Source organism: Malus domestica, chromosome 09 (assembly GCF_042453785.1).
Source record: "Malus domestica chromosome 09, GDT2T_hap1".
Classification (NCBI taxonomy): Eukaryota; Viridiplantae; Streptophyta; class Magnoliopsida; order Rosales; family Rosaceae; genus Malus; species Malus domestica.
In genome coordinates, this window is record NC_091669.1 from 34107924 (window position 1) to 34111353 (window position 3430).

The following is a 3430-nucleotide window of genomic DNA, read 5'->3' on the forward strand; positions in this document are numbered from 1 at the left end:
AGGTGGTCAGTAAAATTGGGATACTGACTGTTCAGTACCTATTTATTGTCCGGAAGAAAAGGGACAAGATGACATACGAAAAAAGGATGGAAGAAAAAGGAGGATGAGTACCGTACATACTAAACTTTTTTGGTTGTCCAATTAATGATACTTGTGTCTTTTTTTTAAAAAAGTCCAAGAAAAATAACACATACGCTATCTAAAACAATAAAAAACATGTGTTCAAATATTATTGGGCGAAATATAAAAGAATTCACGCCTAAATATTATCCTTAATTAAGGGGTAAATTTGACAAGAAAATGAAAATAAGATGATGTGGACAATAAGTCAGCGAATCTAACTCAATAATTAGGATTGTACCATATCTGATAATTGCTCTCAAAATCCGAAGAAATTTTTAGTTGTAACGGGAACACAAATAGTACACCACGTGTTTTAATAGAAATGGTGGGAAATTTTTTTTTTTAAGTTATTAAATTTTTAGCCCACATATCTCACTATTTGTGTAATGACACGTGATGTACCATCCTATGTACCGATCACATTGAAAAATCTCTCTAAAATTGGACTTACATCAAGTTCACTCTATTTTTATTTCCAAAAGAGAAGAGCTTCTGGCTTTACTGAGCTAAAGGAAGGTTGTACATGGGATTGCTATTTGCACCAAAAGCTTGATTCTCTGCTAGGATGTGTTTTAGTTATAAATTTTAGTGTGAGCTTTAATTTTAATTTTAATTTTTTGTTTTTTTGTTTTTTTTTTTGTTAAATGATAGATTTTGTTAGATTAGATGTTTAAATTAGTCACTGACAAGGTTTGAACATACGCCGTCATGCAAGGCTTAACACATTTCTACCATTGTGGAAAAGGCTACTTGCAGTATGAGATTTAATTAGGTGATGATGAGAATGGAATCATTTCTGTCTTTATACGAATTGGGTAGGTGACAAGCAAATAATTTATTTAGAGAATGGGTGACTAAATAAATTGGACTTGTGAAAACAATTGTGATTAAAAATGAAGCCGCAGCCGACCTCACAACCTCACAGAAAAGATTAAACAACATACTGGATTCTGTAATTCATAGATATAAATCCACTGTACAAATGGTTATTCCATATAAAATCGTGAAATAATAACACATTAAAAAAGGAGTTTTGAGATTAAATATTGATAAACCATTCAAAGACGCGACAAAGCAAGAATCTGCTGATCATTGCTGTGGGAATCAACGGCGGTCTGTTGACTTTCCGATAAGATGAATGACTTTGCCTGATCCCTCAAAACGTTTTTGAGAACCTTGCCCATCGGATTCCTGGGCAGCTGGGGCAGAAACTCCACCTTCTTGGGCACCATAAAATGCGGCAAGTTTTTCCGGCAGTAAGCAATGATTTCGGACTCGGTGGCTGCCCCCTCGGCGTTGCTTCGGAGAGCCACAAAAGCACAAGGGCTCTCTCCCCATCGAGGGTGTGGCATTGCCACAACTGCTGCTTCTAACACCTTTGGATGCCCATGTAACATATTTTCAACTTCCACACTGCTAATATTTTCTCCTCCTGATATGATCACGTCTTTCGACCTGTCCTTTATCTCCATGTAGCCGTCCGGGTGTACAACCCCGACGTCTCCAGTCCAGAACCATCCGTTCTGGAACGCCTTCTTGGTCGCCTTGGGATCCTTGAAATACCCTTTCATGATGCTACTCCCACGTAAAACAATCTCCCCCATGGTCTTCCCGTCATGGGGGACACTCTCCATTGTGTCCTTGTTTTTTACATCCACGTCGGCAAGAGTCAATATGCTTATGCCTTGCCTTGCCTTGAGTTTGGCCTGACCATCCTGAGACAGCTTGTTCCACTTGGCCTGCCATTCGCAGACCAAAGCGGGGCCTGTTGCCTCTGTCAGGCCGTACGCGTGGGTTACTTTAAACCCTAGCGGCTCGATCTTCTTGAGGAGAGGGGCCGGAGGAGGGGCTCCGCCAGTGAGTATCTGGACGGGCGTTGAGATCTCGCAGCGCTCGTGGGTTTTGGCCTCGAGGAGGATGTTGAAGATGATGGGGGCGCAGCACATGTGCGTCACCTTGTGGAGGTGAATGTTGCGGTAGATGTCGTAGGCAGTGGTGTTACGGAGGCAGACGTTGGTGCCGCCGCGTGCTGCGACGCCCCACGTGAAGGTCCAGCCGTTGCAATGAAACATGGGGAGGGTCCACAAATAAACAGGCTCGCCCCCCATTTCCCAGCCCAAAATTAGGCTCAGGGTGCTCAAGAATGCACCTCTGTGGCTGTACACAACGCCTTTGGGCTCCGATGTCGTTCCGGAGGTGTAATTCAAAGCGACGGGGTCCCATTCGTCATCGACCGGAACGGAGACAAATCCGGGATTGCCCCTTTTGATGAGTTGCTCGTACTCCAACTCGCCGAGTCGAATGCCAGTGGGGGAGTCGATATCGTCGATCACGATGACCAACGGCATGGATGTGCCGGCAGTTCCGGTGGTGAGAATCCTCAGGATGTCACGTGCCAGGGGGACAAATTGGTAGTCGACAAAGAAGACTTTGGCTCCTGAGTGCCGGAGAATGGAGGCTATGGTTTTGGCGTCCAGGCGGGTATTGATGGTGTTGAGCACGGCCCCGGCCATGGGCACTCCGAAATGCATTTCGTACATTGCCGGAATGTTAGGAGCCAATACTGAAACCTGCCGCAGAAAAGCAAAGCACCAAAAATTAATCTTACTGTTTAATATCAATCAACCAATATTGGAGAAAAGAAATTAATTAAAACTCTTGCGATAATGCATTATAAGTAAATGCTTTTAACTACTTTTGAATGTGTATCGTTAATTGCGAATAAACGAGACTAACCACATCGTGTTTGAAGATGTTGAGGGAAACGAGGGAGGAAGCGAGACGGCAGCAACGGTCGTAGGTTTGGGCCCAAGTGAAGCGAGTGCCTTCATAGATGATTGAGGTACGGTCGGCATAAAAGGCAGCAGCTCTCTTGAGAAAGGTTGTGGGAGAGAGAGCTGCGTAATTGGCATCACATTTCGGAAGCATATTCATCGATTCAAAGGCCATTTTTCGGTCGATTTTTGGGTAATAGTAAGCTGCTTAATTTGGTTAATGTGTGAGAGAGAGAGAGAGAGAGAGAGAGAGAGATGGGATTGTTGAAACTGTCTGTGAAGGACGTAAGTGAGAGGGGGATGTATGGTGCAATATATAGTGAATTGTCAGGGTGGGAAGGGTCCACGATACTTGCCGTGGGAATGGTGGAAGCGAATCAGGATGCTTGCGTGGAAATTACTAAGTTATTACAACTAGACTTCATTAGTTTGAATACAAGAAATTCATTGACCTCTTCTTTTTTATTTGTCTTTTGAATTTCCAGGGACTAAAAACTAATGGCTTTCCACACTATCTATTACTTCATCGGCTG

At 43.4% G+C, this 3430-nt stretch overlaps 1 protein-coding gene across 1 annotated transcript; it reads right to left on the reverse strand.

Moving 5' to 3' along the window:
- Positions 1 to 986: 986 nt before the first annotated feature.
- Positions 987 to 3193, reverse strand: LOC114827069 (trans-cinnamate:CoA ligase, peroxisomal-like). Its single transcript, XM_029108654.2, has 2 exons — positions 2860 to 3193; positions 987 to 2693 (listed from the first exon to the last, which is right to left on the reverse strand). Exons 1-2 carry the CDS (start codon positions 3070 to 3072, stop codon positions 1182 to 1184), a joined length of 1725 nt encoding a protein of 574 aa, XP_028964487.2. The 5' UTR covers positions 3073 to 3193; the 3' UTR covers positions 987 to 1181.
- Positions 3194 to 3430: the final 237 nt, after the last annotated feature.

Excerpts from the sequence above, each read along its gene's own strand:
- LOC114827069 (XM_029108654.2), bottom strand. The coding sequence starts at position 3,072 with ATGGCCTTTGAATCGATGAATATGCTTCCGAAATGTGATGCCAATTAC. Across the intron at positions 2,694-2,859 it reads ACATCTTCAAACACGATGTG|GTTTCAGTATTGGCTCCTAA; the intron begins GTTAGTCTCGTT and ends TTTCTGCGGCAG.